At 41.0% G+C, this 20,017-nt stretch overlaps 1 protein-coding gene across 1 annotated transcript in view; it reads right to left on the bottom strand.

Annotated features, from left to right (window-relative positions):
• Positions 1 to 5,320: 5,320 nt before the first annotated feature.
• SLC39A12 (solute carrier family 39 member 12) overlaps positions 5,321 to 20,017 on the bottom strand; it is an 86,826-nt gene continuing 72,129 nt past the window's right edge. The window contains exon 13 of the mRNA XM_030323231.1: positions 5,321 to 5,897. Coding sequence (XP_030179091.1) covers positions 5,769 to 5,897 — 129 coding nt within the window. The 3' untranslated portion in view covers positions 5,321 to 5,768. The remainder of the gene's footprint in view (positions 5,898 to 20,017) is intronic.

The following is a 20,017-nucleotide window of genomic DNA, read 5'->3' as shown; positions in this document are numbered from 1 at the left end:
ATGTTCGCTATTATGACACTACGCTAAGATCAGAGTTAAGTGTCTGACTGGGGTTTCAGCACCAGCCTTATGCGATGCTGGAGGCTGAGTCTACGGGCGCCCTGCATAACTTGTTATTTAAGGGAATTACTGAGACCATGAGACAACCTAACCCAGAAAACACAAGTCCTAGGTACTTGCCAAAATTTGGAGGGAATGGGAATCGGTGGGAGCCCAGGTGGGTTACGGCTGGACCAAGCATCTCTCTCTGTGGGCAGGGGAAGAGCAAGATCTTTTTTTAGAAATTTTTTAAAGTTTAGTTATTTATTTTGCAAGAGACAGAGATAGTACAAGTGGGGGCGGGACAGCAAGAGAGGGAGCGAGAGAGAAGTGCGGAGCTCAAACTCACAAAACCTTGAGATCATGACCTGAACCTAAACCAAGAGTCAGATGCTCAACTGACTGAGCCAAATCAGCCTCCCAGGGGCGCCTGGGTGGCTCAGTCGGTTAAGCCTCCGACTTCAGCTCAGGTCACGATCGCACGGTCCGTGAGTTCAAGCCCCGCGTCGGGCTCTGGGCTGATGGCTCAGAGCCTGGAGCCTGCTTCCGATTCTGTGTCTCCCTGTCTCTCTCTCTGCCCCTCCCCCGTTCATGCTCTGTCTCTGTCTGTCTCAAAAATCAATAAACGTTTAAAAAAAATTAAAAAAAAAATAAATAAAAAAACAAAAAAAAAAACAGCCTCCCTGAGGAAGACCTTTTTGATGTTGTTCAGTATGACTAGGGAGGTGGAGGGAGTTAGTTATATAATGAAAGGAAAGCTTCTGAGAAACAAAAGCCTTTGCGAAAAGGGTTAAGGGGTGTGTGCATCGGGGGTGGGGTGTCACAGAATGTGCAGGGGGAAGGTCCACGCGACAAATATCTGCCACTGAGATTTGGACATGGAGGCAGGGGCAGGGCGAGGTGGCTACAGCCAGTTGAGCAAACGCATTTCATAGGTAGGCCTTTCAAAGAAGCAATGGGTGTGGGGTAAGATCACTCTGGATTTGGGAAAGCCTCGTTAGCTTCTCAAACTCCCTACAATTTCCGTTGGGTTTTGAGAGTTGCCTCCGTAAGTAAAAGTGTGAGCATGTGGGGCTCATCGCGCCACAGCGAGGGGAGCTACGGCACTAGGGGGAGGTGCAGCGCCTGGGTGAGGTAGAGTGCCACCATCCACGGTGACGTCGGGGTCCAGCGCGGGCTGTGTGTGCTGCCAGCCAGAGGGCATCTGGCTGTTTAGACAGGCCAGGCCTCCAGCAGGCAGAGGCTCCGCTCACCCTGATGGGGCTGGACTCTTTTCAGACCTGGTTTCATTCCCTCAGCAGGTGCATGGTAACAGGGGCAATTGGTGGAACTACTTTTTGTCTCCCCGAGTTGAAATCAAGTTGTGACGATAGCCGTGGCCTCAGGTTTCTCTCCGTCAGGCTCCATCATTGAACCTCCACAGCCTTAGAAGGGTGAGTGGAGCAGAACATAATAGGTTTTCATTTATTATGAGAGAGAAAGAGAAAGGGGAGGGGGGCCGCCCGGCTCACACTGAGGGCAATCATGATGGTTGAAGGCTTCCCCGGGAGATGGGCAGAGTAGGGTCCACCAGAGGGGACCCCCATCTCTCTGGCTCCAGAAGTGAGTAAAGGTGAAAGGCAGCTTTGAAGGACCGGCGGGGGCTGGTTGGAGGTGTCACAAGAGGATTACAGAAAAAGCCTTGCTCCCCATTCTCCACCAAGACAAAACATTTCCTTGACCCAAAGCACAGCCCTGGGAGGTAAACCACAGAACCGACGACCAAGGGGGTACCGATGATAAATTCCTCTTTATGGATCCATTTCCATTCTGCAGGCACTGAGCTAAGGGCCTCATGAGCACTAAGAATCTCTTAAGGACCTCACCACAATCCTAGGAGTTACGTTCCCTTTTTAGCCTTATTTTACATGAGGAGAAATAGCTGTTCAAACAAGTTGCAAGACTATTGAGTGGCAGCATTGGTCTCTGAACCAAGATTCCAGTTTCAAAAAAGCCCGATTTTTTTAATGATCACACAAACCCCCCCACCTGATTAATCCCGTGTACCCTAGCGATTAGCAGCCAAATGGTAGGACCCTTCCCCTCAGCTCTGAAGGAGAAAGGAAGTGTAAAAATGCAGCGTCCTGACGGGTGCGTCTTTCAGCAAGAGGCACAGTCTCGCCTCCAAAGTCTGGGTTCTGGGCGGAGTGGTATTGGCCACAACGCATGAGCACACACGCAGAACCCTCTCGCCCTGAAGCACGCGGTGCTGGAACCATCTCCCCAGGCCCAGCACTTGGCATCACAGCGACATGGTGACGTCTTCCATAAAGATGGCTGTTCACATAAGATTTCTGTGTGATTTGCTCTTTTATTTTTCTCTTGGACCATTTCTAGCTCAGTGACGACAAAAGAAATCAATCACCAAGTAGAAATACAGCGGAATCCTAAATTTAGGCCTAGTAAACTAAATTAGGCCTAAATTTAGGCCTAGAAAGACTCTACGGTTATTGAGAAATCTGGCCTCAGGAAAAATGCCATTTACCCCGAATTTCAGGAACACGTGAATTTAGATAACTTCACGGGATGACGATGTGCAGCCATCCCAAATTGAGACTCTGCCCATATTTAGAAGGCGAAGAGTTGTCCTAATATTTTTATCATTACCCCTCAGTTTTGAGGAAAAGAGAATTGCTGGCAATTCCAAGATTGCTTGTGGCTGGAAGTCCCTCGCGGGCGACGGGATTGCTCAGTAGATCAGCAAAGAGCCAGCTCAGGGAGCAGAAGGAAGGAGTGCTGAGCCCAGAAAGGTGCCCCTCGGAAGTCATTACCCCCGTATCCTTCGGGTGACATCCTACAGATGACCTCTGATGGCCAGGACTCTGTTTACCATCAGGGCACTAGGTACAGGCTTGCAAAACGTTCACCGAGAACGTCCTTCCAATCACTCCAGCCCCTCTGCACCGTACCCACAAACTCATCCTAGAGGTCAAATTCAATTCACTCTCCCTGGAACGTTATGCTGTGAGTCGCTCACCCCCCCAAATTGTAATTTAGCTAGCCCCAAACTGCGCTAGACTTGAACTTGAAATAATTTACCCAGCAGAACTTTCCCAATTAAATTGGCACAAACTCAGGCTCCATGTCAAAATCAGAACTTGGGTCACAGAGACCAAAACGCAAATGGCGCCAGGCGCTTCTAGCACGCAACCTCCACACCGTGTTGACCACAAAGGTGGTTTTGTTCCGCTACAAACAAGTGTCTTTTTTTTAACAAAAGAAGGGCAAAGCTCTAGGTGTCGCGGCTGCTTACCTTTAAGGCGACTGTGAGTACAAGTGCAGGTCTCTGGACTCCTCATCCAGTAACTCCTGTAACTGATCCTCTGCTCCGAGACCAGGAGGCAAAGGGAAAGGAGTTTCAACCTAGGAGGCTGGCCTAGTGTGAGGTTTACAGAGTGGTTAATCAACTTCACGGGAATCACACAGCCCTTGGGCAGCGGGGCTGTGTGCCTGCTCTTTCTCGAAGCCAGCTGTGGCTGACTTCTACCGAGCGGGCGGAGCTCCAGGAGTGCCTCAACGAGCAGCATCAGGATCACCTGGAAGCCGCTCAAAATCAAAGTCTCAACCGCTACCCGGACTCACAGAATCAGAAACTCTCGGGACGGGGAGGAACAGTCCGTGTTTTAAGCGGTCCCCTGGTTGATCCTGATGAGGCTTTTTGGGGTGACAGTGGGGTTCACGGGGTCCGGAGCCGACGGCCAAAAGAGAATTCTTGAAGTCGTCTTTGGTGCAAAAAGGTGATTTTCTTAAAGCACGGGGACAGGACCCGTGGGCAGGAAGAGCTGCCCCAGGACCATGAAGAGAGGCTGGTTATATACTATGGAGTGGGGAGGCGAGGGAAGTCCAGGGGAAGTTTCCAGCGAGATTTTCATATGCTAAGGAAGACTCAAGGGATACTGGAGGCCTAGCGATTTGTCAAGCTAGGGTTGTTTTTCCCTTTAGCAAAGCATTAGCATTAAGGCACAGGGAGTTCCTGGAGGAACATCAAGTATTGGTCAATGGGCTGCAGGTTAGAAGGCAATTTAGTTCTATCTGCCATTTCCTTCTGCCTTTGTTCCCCACATCACTATGGAGGGGTGGTGGAGGCTTAGATCCTGCAGGACAATGATCTCTATCAGTTAACCATTTGTTTTTTCCCCCTTTCCTTTGTTCTTGGGCAGCCAGGAGTGCCCAAGGAATATCACACATCCCGCCTGCTTGGGGGGGGGGGAGGGGTGGATGTTTGCGGCCTATCAGCTTGCCTTATGTTCCCTCCTCACTCTTACTGGATGCCACCATTTGTGAACTGCTGTACTTTGTCATGAGGCCCCCTGAAATCAGGCTCTAGAGACAACTGAAGAAGAAACCCGCCTCACTTTGAAGTCAAATAACGGTGGTAGAAAAAGATCGAGTTTGGGTGGGACAAGGCAGAATATCTATTTACCGGTAAGAAAGGCAGGAGAGACGGATTGGATTGGTTGCTACGAGTCTTTTTGGCAGTCAAATGGGCCTTTTCCCTTGTCAAGATATATCATTAAAAAAATAAGAAAAATATTAGGCCTCTATTTTCCAAGAAAAATAACTAAAGCCGGGGTTATTTTCTATTTTAACAAATTGGCTAGGTTGTCAGTAACGTTGTTTGCACATTTCATGAACTTACCTACTGGAATCACGTTTAGATTTCCTCCCAAAAATATAAACTATATCACATTGTCAGTAATATTATATCCATAAGCACACTCTGTTAAAACCGTGACAGTTTAGGGGCGCCTGGGAGGCTCAGTCAGTTGAGCGTCCGACTTCGGCTCAGGTCATGATCTCAGGGTTTGTGGGTTTGAGCCCTGCGTCGGGCTCTGTGCTGACAGCTCGGAGCCTGGAGCCTGCTTCTGATTCTGTGTCTCCTTCTCTCTCTGCCCCTCCCCTGCTCATGCTCTGTTTCTCAAAAATAAATAAATGTTAAAAAAAAAAAAAAACTGTGACAGTTTATGCATTGATCTACGGCCTGACTTAAGCTTTTGTTATTTAAAACATTTTTTTGAACTTCCCTTTTTGTTTCCAGCTCTCCTTACCTAAAACAGGTTTCATTTAGTGATTAGATAAAATGTTCATGTATTATCCTCTAGGCTTCCCGAGTTTGCTGATGTAACATCACTTATGAGCCAGTGGGCAAGGCTTCTAGAACTATACGATATTGGTTTTGCAAGAGTTGGTTCAGAATCTGACACTCAGAAACAGAAGGTAATACAAATCACCACATTAACACTAGGCTTTATTACATTTGTCTGTCATTTAGTTTCCTTGGGGTTTGTCATCTTACAAGCAGAAAAATATTATTGACATCACAGAAGCTGCAGTCAATTTATCCCAACAGGCCTCTGTCCACTTCAAATACTACAAACAAACGTTCTTTATTAGCAAAACAATATTGTTTGAAAGTTTCCCAGAATTAATTTAGAATTTCCTAATTACTAAAAAAGATACGAGTTCCATCATGGTGCTGGGGACTAAAACCAGAATTTCAATTGAGGGCAACGTGATCTTTGTATCCTAAAACAAAAGTGCCTTATAAAATTAATAACTTAATGACCTAAAAGACACATACTTCGTCTAAGATAACAATAATTAATTTACAATCACTGTATAGAGTACGACAAAAGAAACAAAAGGAGGCCATATAAATTCGTTTTTTGAAGAAGTGTGAGACTCTTAACTTATATTTTAATATTTTGTTCATATATAGCCAACAGTAAGAGAGAAAGCCAACCTAGGGTCAATCCAAAGTTCTGCAGGAGAAACATCAACCAGGGTCGCCGTGTTTGAACATGAGTCATTTCAGGAAGCTAAAAAAAGAATAAAAAACCAGAATAAGATCCAGATATATTCACTGCTGGGAAAAGTTTGGTGGGAAAACATGAGACTGTTATTCAGAACCTAATAACCTTTCAAATTCCCAAAGCAGTTACAAAATGCTTAATACCTACTCCCAACCAAAATTTGAAAATGTAAGATAAATTAAGTCATTTGATTGCGGTTAGAGGAATCCTAGTGTTGCCAGAAGTCTTAAAATGACAGAGTTATCAACTGAAACCAAGCGCAATCCTTCTTATTTTTGTTTACTGTGAAGTAGATAATAGATGAAAAGTATTACTTTTGACTGTTCTGTTAGGTTTATGGAGCCATTAAACTTACTGGTTGTTACAAAGCACATATTTGTTTCCTTTCAAAGAGATCTTCAAGGTCTTTCTGACCTTCAGAACAGTAAAGGAATCACGCCCTAAAGCTACATTTTACTCTCCTAGAGGCTAGTGACAAGGGTTTTGTTTGTGAAATGGCTTTAACACCATTGACAGCAAAATGTTCCTGTGAACATCTAGGAACAGCACCTCAAGGTAGTATTTTTTCTTTCTTTCTTTTTTTCACTTGGCCTTTATTATTTTTTTTAATATGAAACATGGTCGAATTGGTTTCCATACAACACCCAGTGCTCATCCCAACAGGTGCCCTCCTCAGTGTCCCTCACCCCCCCTTCTCGCCCTCCCACCCCCCCATCAACCCTCAGTTTGTTCTCAGTTTTGAAGGGTCTCTTCTGGTTTCTTTTTTTTTTTTTAATTGAAGTACAGTCGACACACAACGTTACATTAGTTTTGAGCGTACCACCTAATGACTTACCACCTCTACACCGTATGCTATGCTGGCCACAAGTGAAGCTGTCATCTGTCACCTTACAACGCTCTTACACCGTGGACTATATTCCCTGTGCCGTATCTGTCCTCCCTGTGATGTGTCTTTGTCTCACATTCTTTCAAATCCCTCACCCCGGGAAGGTGAGTGGAGATCTCTCGTATGACATAGTCATTTCTATTAGAAAACAGGCTTAGGTCAGCCTGGAGGGGAGACTTAACTCACCCATGCCATTGTTCACATTTTGGGTTGGATAATTCTTTGTTACGGGGGTTGTAGGACGCTTAGCAGCATCCCTGACTTCTGCCTGACATATGTCAGCTGTACCTCTGACCCCAGTTGGGACAACCAACAATGTCTCCAGATGTTGTCAAATTTCCCTGAGGAGTAAAAATCACATCTGGTTGAAAACTGGGTTATTTACAGCAAGAAAAAGATAAAACATACAAAATGTGCGAGCGTTTTAGATTTACGGCAAGAGAAAACAGGTTGATACACTTTTTTTTTTTTTTTTTTTTACCTTGACATGTTTTTTTTCGGGCCTGTACAAGAGCATCTGGAATGTTCTATTTGGGTATGCTTGAGATGGATATTTCTCCCTTTTATTTTTTATTTTTTTTATTTTTATTTTTTTTTAAATTTTTTTTTTCAACGTTTATTTATTTTTGGGACAGAGAGAGAGACAGAGCATGAACGGGCGAGGGGCAGAGAGAGAGGGAGACACAGAATCGGAAACAGGCTCCAGGCTCCGAGCCATCAGCCCAGAGCCCGACGCGGGGCTCGAACTCACGGACCGCGAGATCGTGACCTGGCTGAAGTCGGACGCTTAACCGACTGCGCCACCCAGGCGCCCCTATTTCTCCCTTTTAAAATTAGATAAATGGACAGAATGAAGATTAGGATTATCGTGTCCTGCTATCTTACACCCTAACATGGAGCAGTGGACTGGAAGGCAAAGTAGGATCCAGAAATGCTGTCCTGGGTGGATGACCTTAACGAAATCATGTGTCCCGTTGGTTTGTCTCCGCCATGGTTAAACATCAGGTTAATCATACTACTTGAGACTAATACTATTTGGTTCATTATCTATTATAAACTCAAAATGAAATTTGAAAATCCATAGAATATTCCCAAAGAGCCAACAATTTATGGTAATCTGGAGGGATTAACAAGATACATGCATCAGAGTCACCCCATACATCTGATTCTCAATAGTTTGTAAGCAATTTCCAAGAGGTGACTCCAAGGCCAGACCACATGGGCCACCAGTTCCCTTCTGTCTCAATAATTTATGTTTCAGACCATCTTGGTGACACAATTAATTATGCCATCTCTGGTAACATAAAGGCTGAAGCTCTGACCAGCCTTATTTCCAAATACACTAAGGTACTGAGATATTGTGTAGTTCCCTCTCCTCCCTGTTTTTCAAGCAAGGTAATTAATGTTCATTTACAAGATGTGGATGAATTTACAGCTCATCTTATGTCCGCTGTGTCCAGCACTACCTGATTGTTCATCTCTGATGAAGTAGAAGTAATTTCTAAAAAGATTTTCTTGGTAAATGCTCATAAAATGTGAAAGATTTGCTGAACAATCATGCTGTTTTCAACGACGTGTTGAGAAAACTACTTCAGGCAAGACAGAAAGCACGGTGACGAACATGGTTCTGGTTCAATAGATAGAACTTGAGATTTATTTTCAAACCACCAGTGTCTTAACCTACAATTGAGAAAGCTCATTTTCTAATTTTCATCTTTGCCTCAAACTTCTAGTCAGGATCTTTCGTTGGAAAGAAGTAGGTCTTGATTAGGTAGATTTAATAGCCAAAAAGTTGTAGATACAAAAACACAGAAATTAAATGAGGGTCCTGGGACTTCCCACAAAATCTCAATCAGTTTCTGTCATGACTCAATCCAAAGAAATGCCACAATTTTTAAAAACAATTGTTTGATCTATTGTTTTCCTCACTAGCCTGTTGGTAGACCTGCTGTTTGCTTGTAGTGTGTGACACACGATAGAATTGAATAAATGTGTTTATAAGAGCTTCCAGACTCTGTCAGTGGCCCCATTCCCAGGAAGAAAACCAAGAATCCTTTATTCTGAGTATGCACATGGCATTGTCCACAAGAAAACATCATGAGGATTTTACAGCTCCAGGAGCCACCGTTCACATGAACTCAATGTCTTCTGGGAAGTTTTGCAACTTAAGATGACATTCTGAAAATCCATAGAATGTTCCCAAAGAATATTCCCCTGTGCGTTCAGAAAGGGGAGTGAGCATGTTATCTCTAACCGATTCATGGGAAGCCAAAGCAAGCTTCCCGCCATCCCGACCTTGGTGGACATTTCTAAGGCATGTATATTGATCTCCAAGGGGCCTGGAACACAGAGCCCCAAGAGAGTACACGGGGCAAACACGAACAAGACGGAGGGCCAAGGATGGAGTTGTTAGAGTGTACAATCCTCTGTCTACTACAGTAATGAGATGAGCGGGCTTCTTGTCCTAGTTCTGACATCACATTCATGTGACTTTGAGTAAGTCATTATCCTCCTTGAGCCATGGTTTCCTCAGAACCAAAAGGAGTTAATAATTTAGCTCTTGCAGGATTATGAGGAGTAAATGGGGTGCAGGATATGAGAAAGGGCATGATAAAACGGATGTAAATGAAAGTAAGCGCTGCATGAGACCTGTAGCCAGAGCATCGTGAAAGACTTCAAGGGAACGATGAGCTGCTAGAAGGCACACCCAAATGGATGGCAAGATATCATAGAGTCGGGGCGCCTGGGTGGCTCAGTCAGTTAAGTGTCTGACTTCGGCTCAGGTCATGATCTCACAGTTCACGAGTTCCAGCCCTACGTCAAGATCTGTGTTGACAACTCAGAGCCTGGGGCCTACTTCAGAATTTGTGTCTCCCTCTCTCTCTGCCCTTCTCTTGCTCTAGCTCTGTCTCTCTCTCTCTCTCTCTCTCTCTCTGTCAAAAATAAATAAACATTAAAAAAAAAAAAGACTAACCTTGTAAGCCTATAGAAATGGACAATGAAAATTGACATTTAAAAAAAGTTTAAGGAGATTCTCATCTTGATATGGATCATCTTGATTTGGATGGTCTATCTGAACTTTGCACGTTCGCATGTAAGTGGATTTTGGTAAGAAAATCGAGCTAAGCTTGCTTTTGAGAAAATACTTGGCTCTTTTTTGGGTGATTATGGATGAATATATAAATCGTAATATCTCTTGGATATGCACCAAAATACCAGAGAGTCTCACAAAAAGTCTTTCCAAAAGACACAAATGTAAAATGCCAAATCCCAACCATGTCTGATTACAACATTTCACTTTCTTTGAACTTACCCATATTTTTGTTATCATTTCAGTCAGTAAATTTTGAAGGGACATAAAGATATATATGCATTCATTTTTAAGAGTATATATTTTGTTTTTTCTTTTTAAAAAATTCCTGACATGAGTTTTAGTGCTACCCATTTTCCCCTGGATTTCAAGACAGAAAAGTCCCTTTTTCCTCTAGGGCAATTAGATTCCCTTATTGAATAATTTTACAGATCCTGATTATATCCTAAGACTAGAGGGGGTGAAATGATGGATAGAGTATGTTAACAATGAAGTAAAAGGTCAGGAAAAAAGAGAAATGTTAGCAAAACACTTTTGCCCGGAGATAGAGCTAAGAGATATGTTTTTTAGATTGCTGCCAGAAATTTGGAAATCTTGAAGCAGAAAGCAACTTTCTTTTTTACCTCCATGTTTAGCAAATTCCCCAACTCAAATCAGCGGATGCCAAAATATGACAGCCAAGGAATTGTAATGTTCTGGCAAAAAAGAAAAAGAAAATCTTTACCTAAAAGCCTTTTGACATGCTTTTTTTTTTTTTTTTTTCAAATTTGAATCAGACACTGGAGACCAATTCCCCAGATGGACCAAGTCTACATGGTGACTGACCTATCTGTAGATAATAGTCCCTATATTTCTATTAACTGGGGCGCCTGGGTGGCGCAGTCGGTTAAGAGTCCGACTTCAGCCAGGTCACGATCTCGCGGTCCGTGAGTTCGAGCCCCGCGTCAGGCTCTGGGCTGATGGCTCGGAGCCTGGAGCCTGTTTCCGATTCTGTGTCTCCCTCTCTCTCTGCCCCTCCCCCGTTCATGCTCTGTCTCTCTCTGTCCAAAAAAAAAAAAAAAATTCTATTAACTAACTGAGATGTAGGTATGGTGACCAAACCTCTGATTAGAATTTCTGGACATTTAGAAAGTGATATGAAGCACATGATTTATACTTGAGTCAGTCTCCATAACTGTATTCATAGTCTTAACTTTTTAAAGGGAATGCTCACAGAGAATGTTAGAACACGTGAGGAAAGAAAGTGGATACATTCTAATGGCATGTGCCTTGTAATAATTATATACTAGGGAGGACTCATCGCAAAGGAGGATGATCTATAAAACATTCTCTAGAACTAAGATTTTTTGTCTCTCCTTACACATCTAAGCTGCAGGATCTTCCTGTGCAAAGCCTTCTCTGTCTACTTCTATCTGTAATCTGAAACGGGTTTCTTGTGGGTATTAAAGATCTATTGCTACGTAGTTCAACATTTACTTTCAGTATAGATCATAAATGTGTGTACTGAAAAAGAAAGTTCAGCATCCAACGTGTCTACAAAACACCGAAAAGTCAAAGTCCTTTCATTATTAAAAATTTATAATTTAAATATAAATATTCAACATTCACTTATTTAAAAAATTTTTTTTTTAATGTTTATTCAATTTTGAGAGAGAAAGAGGCAGAGCGTGAGCGGGGAAGGGGCAGAGAGAGGGAGATACAGAATCCAAAGCAGGCTCCATCCAGGCTCTGAGCTGTCAGCACAGAGCCCGACGGGGGGCTCAAACTCACAAACCATGAGATCATGATCTGAGGCGAAGGCAGGCGTTTAACCAACTGAGCCATTCAGGTGCCCCTCACTTATTTTTTAAAAAGTTTATTTACTTATTTATCTATTTTGAGAGTGAGACTGAGAGTGTGAGAAGGAGAAGGGCAGAGAGAGAGGGGGAAGGAATCCCAAGCAGGCTCTGCAGTGTCACCACAGAGCCCGACATAGGGCTCGAACCCACAAACCATGAGATCACGACCTGAGCTGAAATCAAAAGTCAGATGCTTACCTGACTGAGCCACCCAGGCGCCCCTCAACATTCACTTAATTGAAGATATTTGGTGATGTTTTTTATGAAGGTAAAATTGTGATTTAAATGTTTTTCCTTTCTCAGGAATACGTAGTTTTTGACATTATTAACTTTCAAGAGAAATAATTTGCTTCTCCATTCATGGGGCTCTCTTGATAACTGACTTACACCATCTTCTTTTCAGAAAGACCCTAAAACCCATTCATTATGCACATGGAGTTAGGTATGTATTTGCATTTGCTAAAAGGAGCCGTTCTCGTTCCTAAGAAATATGATGAGAGAGAAAACCTCAGAAACGTATTTTGTAGGCTGTCCTAATAATACTTACCCTCACTAGGGGCACACATTCCATAGGTTGTTCTAACTGTCACATTTTTATTATTTTTATTTTTTTAAGTTTATTTATTTTGACACAGAGAGACAGCAAGTGAGTGTGAATGGGGGAGGGGCAGAGAGAGGGAGAGAGAGAGAATCCCAAGCAGGCTCCACGCTGTCTGCACAGAACCCAACATGGGGCTGGATCCCAGGAACTGTGAGATCATGACCTGAGTTGAAATCAAGAGTCAGACACTTAACCAACTGAGCCACCCAGGAGCCCTCATCACATTTTTAAAGAACTTAATTGTGTCTTTGCAGAAGACCCACATCTGAGAACAAGATGGAAGTCTGTTAGTGAAAGTCATGATTTGGCTTTTTTTTTTTTTTTTTGGTAAAAAAGATGAACAAACTGAAAATCAACAACTCTTCTCAGATATGACAGAAAAGTGAGGTCCAATGACTGACCCAAACGTTGGAAAGAAAGTCAAGTGAATATACAGAATCACAACTTACCTGAGCAGAAACCTACAGGAAGAAACTTTTGTGGGACCCAATAAGCCAAGGTAGGGAAAAAGAAACACACAAACCTGTAATTGACAAATTATTACAGGCTTAGTGTAGACAAGCCTAAGAATTAAAAAATTTAGGGGGACCCTAAGTCTCAGAGGGTTCCCCACACTTTTGTTGATTTTACTGCCAGGAGCTCTACCAAATTCTCACAGTGAATATTGGGGGGGGGGGGGATCCCCCTGTGCTTTTATCAGGAGGAAGATAAAGAAGCCATTTTGAAATCCTTTAGAGATTCTGATCTTAACAAGGATTTCCCTTATGAGAAACTATTTTATCAAAGTCTAACCTGCTAGACTTTTATCAGAGCTTATCCCACCTAGGGAAGGGAAGTCCTCAACTTCACCCCACTCCAGCCATTTTCTTCCACCTAAAGGGGGAGGAGGCAAGAAGTTCACAGTCTGGAAGCACAGGCTCCCCACAAGACCAAGACCTAATCAAAGAACTATGGAAGGCTCCCCTTCTCTCCGTGCCATACCACGACATTACTACAGGACTCTTGACCACACAATTCCTTTTACCCAGTACAACAGGTCGTGCTTTCAACCAAAATAACATGAATTACTAGAAGGCAAAAAAACACAGTTTAAGGAGACTGAACAACCTTCGGAACCAGAGTCAGATACAGCAGGAAAGTTGGCATAATCAGTCCAGGAATTAAAAAAACAAACAAGGGGCGCCTGGGTGGCGCAGTCGGTTAAGCGTCCGACTTCAGCCAGGTCACGATCTCGCGGTCCGTGAGTTCGAGCCCTGCGTCAGGCTCTGGGCTGATGGCTCAGAGCCTGGAGCCTGTTTCCGATTCTGTGTCTCCCTCTCTCTCTGCCCCTCGCCCGTTCATGCTCTGTCTCTCTCTGTCCCAAAAATAAATAAACGTTGAAAAAAAAAATTAAAAACAAACAAACAAACAAACTGTGACTCATATGGTAAGGGCTTTAATGGGAAAAGCAGACAATGTAAACAATAAAAGATAGATAATATAAGCAGAGAGATTCTTCTAAAAAAGAATCAAAAAGAAAAGTTAGAGATGAAAAACACTGCAAGAGAAAAGAACAATGATGGGCTCATTAGTGTACGGGACATAGCTGAGGAAAAACTCTGAGTTTGAAGCTATGACAATAGAAACTTCCAAAATTGAAAAGCAGAGAGAAAAAAGACCCCAAAAACCCAAAACATAATATCAAAACCATGAGAGAAAACGTGTAATATAGGTGTATCGGTAATATCAGAAAAAAAAAAAAAAGAGAGAAAATGGAAGCAATATTAGAAGCAATAATGGCTGTGAATTTCCCCCCCAAAAATATCAGGTACCAAATCCCAGCTCCAAAGAAGCTCAGAGAATAGCAAGAGGAGATGTGCCAACAAAACAAAACAAAACCAACCAACCAACAAGCAAACAAAAACAAAACACCCTTCACGCAGGCATATCATTTTCAGACTTTAGAAAAACAAAGGTAAGAAAAAACCTTAAAAGATGGCAGAGTAAAAAACAAAAACAAAAACAAACAACCAACCCAAACCCAAACCAAAACCCAAACAAAAAACTTATATAGAGAGGAGCAAGGACAGAATTATATCTGAATTCTCCTCTGAAACTATGGAAGAAAAAAAAAAGAGTGAGAGAAAATGTTTAAAGATTTGAGAGAGAAAATCACCAAGTTAGAATTCTGCACCTCCAAACTTTTCCAAGAGTGAAAGGAGGGAGCGCCTGGGTGGCTCAGTCAGTTAAATATCCAACTCCTCATCTCGGCTCAGGTCATGATTATACAATTCGTGAGTTTCAGCCCCACGTTGGGCTCTGTGCTGACAGTATGGAGCCTGCTTGGAATTTTCTCTCCCTCTCTCTCTACCCCCACCCCACTCATGCTCTCTCTCTCAAAATAAATAAACTTAGAAAACAAAAAGAGAGAAAGGAAAATAAGACTTTATCAGACAAACAAAACTTGAGTAAATTTGCTGCCAGTAAAAAATGTTAATTGAAGTTCTTTGGAGATGGGAAAATGATAAAGGTCAGAAACAGGTATCTACACAAGAAAGGAAGAGTATCAGAAAGTGAATAAGTGAAAGCAAAATGAAAACTTTTAGGTTTTAAAGTTCTAATTGATCCAACAGATAATGGTTTCTTCAAAATAATAATAGCAACAATGTATTCCATTCTGTATGCTTGTGTGTGCCTATGTATGTATGCTTATGTAATATTGAAATAATTGACAGAAATGATGCAATGGATGGGGAGGATGGATTAGGAATATTTTCTTATTACAAGGTACTTTTATTATGCATGGAGCAGTGTTATTTGAAAGAGGAGTTGGATAACTTGTAAATGTATACTGAAAACTCTAGAGTAACCACTTAAAATACTCAAAAAAGAAGTATAATTCATGTGCTAACAAATGAGTCAAGTGGAATTATATAAAATGCTCAATTAAAATCACAAGACAGAAAAGGTGTGGAAGGCAAAAAAAGGTAGCCATAAAGAACAAAAGGCAACAATTAGAAAACAGTAACAAATATAGTAGATTTTAATCCAACTATATCAATATTCACTCTAAATGTCAATAGACTAAATACACCAAAAAAAAAAAAAAAAAAAAAAAGAGGGATTTTCAGAACGGATCAAAACATGAGACCCAACTATATGCTTTCTACAAGAAGTCCATTTTAAATATAAAGGCACATATCAATTAGAAGTAAAGACATGGATGAAGATATATCATGCTAACACTGAGTAAAAGAAAGCAAGACTACCTATGTTAATTTCAAACAGAGCAGACTTCAGAGCAAGAAATGCTATCAAGGATAAAGATGGGCATTAAATAAAAACAAAAGACTCAATACTCCAAAAAGACATAACAATTCCTAATATGTGTGCACCTAACAACAGAGAGTTAAAAAATGTGAGGGGTGTCTGAGTGGCTTAGTCGGTCGAGCATCCGACTCCAGCCCAGGCCATGATCTCACAGCTCGTGAGTTCGAGCCCCGCATCAGGCTCTGTGCTGACAACTCAGAGACTGGAGCCTGCTTCGGATTCTGGGTCTCCCTCTCTGTCTGCCCCTCAACCCACTTGCATTCTGTCTCTGTCTCTCTCAAAAATAAATAAACATTAAAAAAAGATGTGAGACAAAAATTGATAGAACAGCAAAGAGAAAGAGACTGATTTTTTTTTTTTAATTTTTTTTTTCAACGTTTATTTATTTTTGGGACAGAGAGACAGAGCATGAATGGGGGAGGGGCAGAGAGAGAGGGAGACACAGAATCGGAAACAGGCTCCAGGCTCTGAGCCATCAGCCCAGAGCCTGACGCGGGGCTCGAACTCCCGGACCGCGAGATCGTGACCTGGCTGAAGTCGGACGCTTAACCGACTGCGCCACCCAGGCGCCCCGAAAGAGACTGATTATTGTTGGAGACCTTAACATGCTTCTATCAGAAATGGACAGATGCAGCAAAAGTTGATTCTATGAAAACATCAATAAAATCTATAAGCCTCTACCCGGTTAAGAGAAACAGAAAACATAAATTACTGATATCAGAAATGAAAGGGGTATCACTACAAATACCAAGGACAATAAAAGCATAATAAATGGATGTTATGAACAACTCTATACCCACAAATTCGATAATCTAGATGAAACACAAAAATTCTTTTAACAGACAACTGCTAAAACTCATACAAGAAAAAATATACAATCCGAATAGGCCTATATCTATTTTTAATATTGAATCAATAATCAATAACCTTCCAAAACAAAAGTACCGTGCCCAGATGAGTTCACCAGTGAATTCAACCAAACGTTTAAGGAAGAAATTATACCGATTCTCTACAATCTTTTCCAGAAGACAGGGGCAGAGGGAATACATCCTAACTCATTCTAAAAGGCCAGCAATATCTTAATACCAAAACTAAAGACATTGCCAGAAAACTATAGAGCAATATCTCTTATGAACAGATATGAAAACTTCTCAACAAAATATTAGCAAATTGAATCCAACAATATGTAAGAGAACTACACACCACAACCACATGGGATTTATCTAAATACATAAGACTGGTCCAACATTCAACAATTAATACAGTCTATATGACAACATTGACAGTCAAAAGAAGATATTAACAGATGCACAAAAAGCACTGTAAAAATTCCACACTCGTTTATGATAAAAACTCCCAGAAACTAGGATTATAAAGAAACTTCCTCAAATTCATCATGAACATCTGTAATTAAAAAAAACACACAAAACCCTACAGGTAACATCATGCTTGGTGAGAAACTAGACTTATTGCTAAGATCAGGCACAAGGCAAGGATGTCCCATCCCACTGATGCTTTTTCAACATCAAGTTGAAAGTCTTACTGAATTCAATAAGAGGAGAAAAGGAATTTAAAGGAATATAGAAAAAGATCATTTATGTATAAAATCCAAAAGAATCATCAAAAAGACTCCTAGAACCAATAAGTGCTTATAGCAAAGTTGCAAGATACAGTAATAGACAATAATATACAAAAGTTGACTAATTTTTTACATATGAGGAATGAACAACTGGAATTTGAATTAAAAACACATTAGCATTTATGTTAGCATCAAAAAATGAAATACTTAGGGATAAATCTAAAAATTATGTACACAATCTGTGTGAGAAAAAGTGTAAAGTTCCAAAAAAAGATATCAAGGAAAAAATAAAGAAGCATAGAGATAGTCCATGTCCATGGATAGGAAAAATCAATATTGTCGAGATGTCAGTTCTTCTATAGATTCAACACAGTCCCATCCAAAATCTCAATAAGTTCTCTCATGGCTGTTGACAAACTGATTCCAGGATTTATATGAAGAGGCAAGAGACCGAGAAAGGCCACCATATAATTGAAGGAGAAGAACGAAGTTGGAGAGCTGACACTGTCAGCCTTCAAGACTTAATATAAAATTGCAGTAATCACAACAGTATGGAACTGGTGAAAGGACAGAAAGACAGATTAAAGGAACAGAACAAAGAAGCCAGAAATAGACCTATATAAAAGCCAACCGGTCTTTGACAAAGGAGCAAAAGTAATAAAATGGAACAAAGATAGTCTTTTTTAAAAAAAACCTGCAATGAATCTATACACAGACCTTACATCCTCCACGAAAATTAAGTCAAAATGAATCATAGCTCTAAATGGAAAACACAAAAGTGTGAAACTCCTAGAAGATAACAGAGGAGAAAACCTACATGATCTTGGGTACAGTGATGCCTTTTTTAGATATAATACCAGAGACATGATTCAAGAAAGAAATCATTGATAAGCTGAATTTCATTAAAATTAAATTTTCTTCTTTGCAAAAGACATATCAAGAAAATGAAAAGACAAGCCAGAGATTTGGAAAAATTTTTGGCAGAAGACACATCTGATAAGAGACTGCCATCCAAAACATACAAAGAACTCTTGAAATGCATAAATAGGAAACAACCCAGTTTCAAATAATGGTTAAAAGACCTGGACAGACACCTCCCCCAAAGAAGGTACACAGATGGCAAGCAAGCATATTCAGAGGTGTTTAACATCATATTTCACTAGGAAATGTCAAACGAAAACAGCAACGAGATATCACTACACAACTATGACCAAGGCCAAAATCCAAACATCGATGACACTGAATTCTGACAAGGACCTTGAGAAAGAGGGACTCTCATTTAATGCTGGTGGGAATGCAAAATGGTATAATCACTTTGGAAGACATTTGGAAATCTTTCCTGGAACTAGACATATTCTTATCATATGATCCGGGGATTACACTCCTTGATATTTCCCCAAATATATAGAAAATTTATGTTCACTCAAAACCCTGCACATGGATATTTATAGCAGCTTTGTTTGTAACTGCCCAAACCTGGAAGTGACCAAGATGTTCTGCAGTGGGCAAAAGGATAAATGCACTGTGGTATATCCAGATATGACATGGTGCCAAAAAGAAATGAGCTATCGAGCCACGAAAAGACTGGGAGAGACCTTAAAACCATATCCCTAAGTGAAAGAGGCCAGTTTCAAAAGGTACATACTGAATGATTCCAACTACACTGCATTCTGGAAAAGGCAAAACTACAGAGATTAAAAAATATTCGTGGTTTCTAGGGGCTAATGGAAAGGGAAGAGGCAGGACACAGAGGATTTTTAGGGCAGGGGAACTATTCTACACATTACAAGGGTGGGTATGTGTCATTTGTCAAGACCCATAGAGCATACAACACCACATATGCAATAAATGTGAACTCTGGACTTTGGGTGATAATAATGTGTCAACAGAGTTTCTTAATTATAACAAATGTACCTCTGTGGTGCAGGATGTTGAGAGTGGGGAAAAGCATGCACGTGGAGGACAGATGTTATTTGGAAATTCTCTGGACTTTCTACTCAGTTTTGTCATGAACCTCAAACTGCTCTCAAAAATAAAGTTTTTTAACTAAAAAAAAAATCCATTTCCCAGTTACAATAACCATATTTCAAGTGCTTGATAAGACAGCCACACACACACACACAAAAAAAGTCACTAGATAAATTAAAGAAACACTTTGCGGGAAGTATAGTCCCACTGGGAGAAGAATTATAATGGTTATGGATCATTCTGTATTTCTTCTGCCCACACATTCCTATTCCTCTAAAAATAGGAGAAAAAAGGAGGAGAAGAAGGAAAGGCTAAAGTATATTTTAAGTTACTGGACTGTTTAGTGGCTTAGGTCAAACTAGAGAGTGCCATTTCAAAGTCTTCTGTTTATACTCAGAAGGATCTTTTTTTTCGCTAGTATTTTCCACAATCTTATACCTGTATAACATCTGCATATTATCAAATGCATGAAAAAAATGGACTTTAGAATATTCACTCATCTGGGTATTTACAACAAAGTTAATAAAGCATTCAGTTAATTTTTTCTTTTGATCTTTTGAAGGGTCATTTGATAATTACTCATTGATAACATGTTATCTAGAAAATGATTAAAAAGAGACATTGGTAACTTTGGAGAATTTTTTAAATTAAATAGATAGGTAAGTAGATAGTTTACTATGGTTCTTTTTTTTAATATGAAGTTTATTGTCAAATTGGTTTCCATACAACACCCAGTGTTCATCCCAACAGGTGTCCTCCTCAATGCCCATCACCCACCCTCCCCTCCCTCCCACCCCCATCAACCCTCAGTTTATTCTCAGTTTTTAAGAGTCTCTTCTGGTTTGGCTCTCTCC

This window comes from Lynx canadensis, chromosome B4 (genome assembly GCF_007474595.2).
Source record: "Lynx canadensis isolate LIC74 chromosome B4, mLynCan4.pri.v2, whole genome shotgun sequence".
NCBI classification, from domain to species: Eukaryota; Metazoa; Chordata; class Mammalia; order Carnivora; family Felidae; genus Lynx; species Lynx canadensis.
The sequence above is the reverse complement of the archived record's forward strand: the minus strand, read 5'-3'. Positions and strand labels throughout refer to the sequence as shown.